At 38.6% G+C, this 1,335-nt stretch overlaps 1 protein-coding gene across 5 annotated transcripts in view; it reads left to right on the forward strand.

Moving 5' to 3' along the window:
- Positions 1–1,335, forward strand: part of KDM1B (lysine demethylase 1B) — a 59,834-nt gene that overhangs the window by 26,050 nt on the left and 32,449 nt on the right. For all 5 annotated transcript variants that reach the window (XM_019630386.1, XM_019630385.1, XM_019630387.1 and 2 more), the window contains one exon: positions 598–636. In XM_019630386.1, coding sequence (XP_019485931.1) covers positions 598–636 — 39 coding nt within the window. The remainder of the gene's footprint in view (positions 1–597; positions 637–1,335) is intronic.

The raw sequence follows: 1,335 nt of genomic DNA on the forward strand, positions 1-1,335 counted from the left end.
CCTTGCTAGTCTGACTTACACACTATAGATAATGTGCGTGCTTTGGGAATGGAATCATCCAGTGTGTTTTATTTTGGGTCTGGCTGCTTTCTGTCACCATTATGTTTGTGAGGTACATCCACAGTTGCAGCGTGCGGTTGTAGTTTGTTCTCATTGCCATGTAGTGGGCCATTGTTTGGATATAATACAGTTTATTTATCCATTCTACTTTTGATGGACTTCTGGGTTGTGTTTAGCTTTTTTCTGTTACAAACAATTCTCTTTTGAACATTTTCTAATTCTTCTGTCAGTACACATGTACAAGGAGTCTCTCTAGAAAATATAACAGAGGTTAGAATTGCTGGACAAGTAGTGTGTTCATCTTCAGTTATACAAGATAATGCCAAATTGTCATGCATTTAAAAGTGTCATATTTTGTCAAATTGCTCTCCAAAGTCATTATTCCTTTAGATTTCTACCCAGGATGTCCTTGTGAAAGTAGCTGTCTTCCCCATGCCCTCACTCATAGTGTTTTATCACATTTTTTTCTTTGCTAGTATTATTATAAAAAAAAAAAAAGGAGAAAAAACCTTATTGACACTTGGTTTTTCTTTGCAGCCCGAGACCTCAGATCATTGTTCCCTCCCAGAGGATCTAGTGAGTATTTATACATGTTCTCGATTGGAGTTCATTGTGCCTTCGATGATACGTACTATACGTAAACAACAATAACAGTTTTATGAGCTTCTCTCTCTTTGGTTGCTGATCAAAGGCTTTTAATCTAACATAACGATGTGATGAACGTGCTAGCAGGAGTGGTATTGTAGGTGACGCTCCCCAACTTAAAAAAAAGGTAAAGTTACATTGCTTTACATTAAAAGGAAATAAAAAGGAAGAAACTGCTCCCTTGCCTTATTCTAAGGATTAGATTCGTTAGACTTGTTTTTCACGAGTGACTTTATGACCTTATCTCCACTTAAATCCTTCCAAGAAGAGAATACAAGGCCCATAATTTGAGGCCCTGATTCAGCTGCGAGAGTGTCCTTGTGTATTCTGACCTCGGTGTAACTGCTTTGTCCCGTCCAGCCACGGAAGGGAAGCAGCATGTCCAGGGGGCAAACCCTCGTATAGTTTCATTTGTCTTACGGAACTTTGCTTCCTGAGCTGATGAACTCCATTGGCCATATAACAGATCCAGTGGCTGTTTCAGAAAATTACTTTTTTAAATTCTGAGTTTCTGAAACTCTGATTCTGCATTTCAGTGACTCAGGATTGGTAACTGGCAGTTTTTCTAGATCTCTGAAACTCAAGGACTGTGACTGATTTTTAAGCAAAGGAAGAATTGACATCTAGGAA

This window comes from Hipposideros armiger, unplaced genomic scaffold (genome assembly GCF_001890085.2).
Source record: "Hipposideros armiger isolate ML-2016 unplaced genomic scaffold, ASM189008v1 scaffold_907, whole genome shotgun sequence".
Taxonomy (NCBI): domain Eukaryota; kingdom Metazoa; phylum Chordata; class Mammalia; order Chiroptera; family Hipposideridae; genus Hipposideros; species Hipposideros armiger.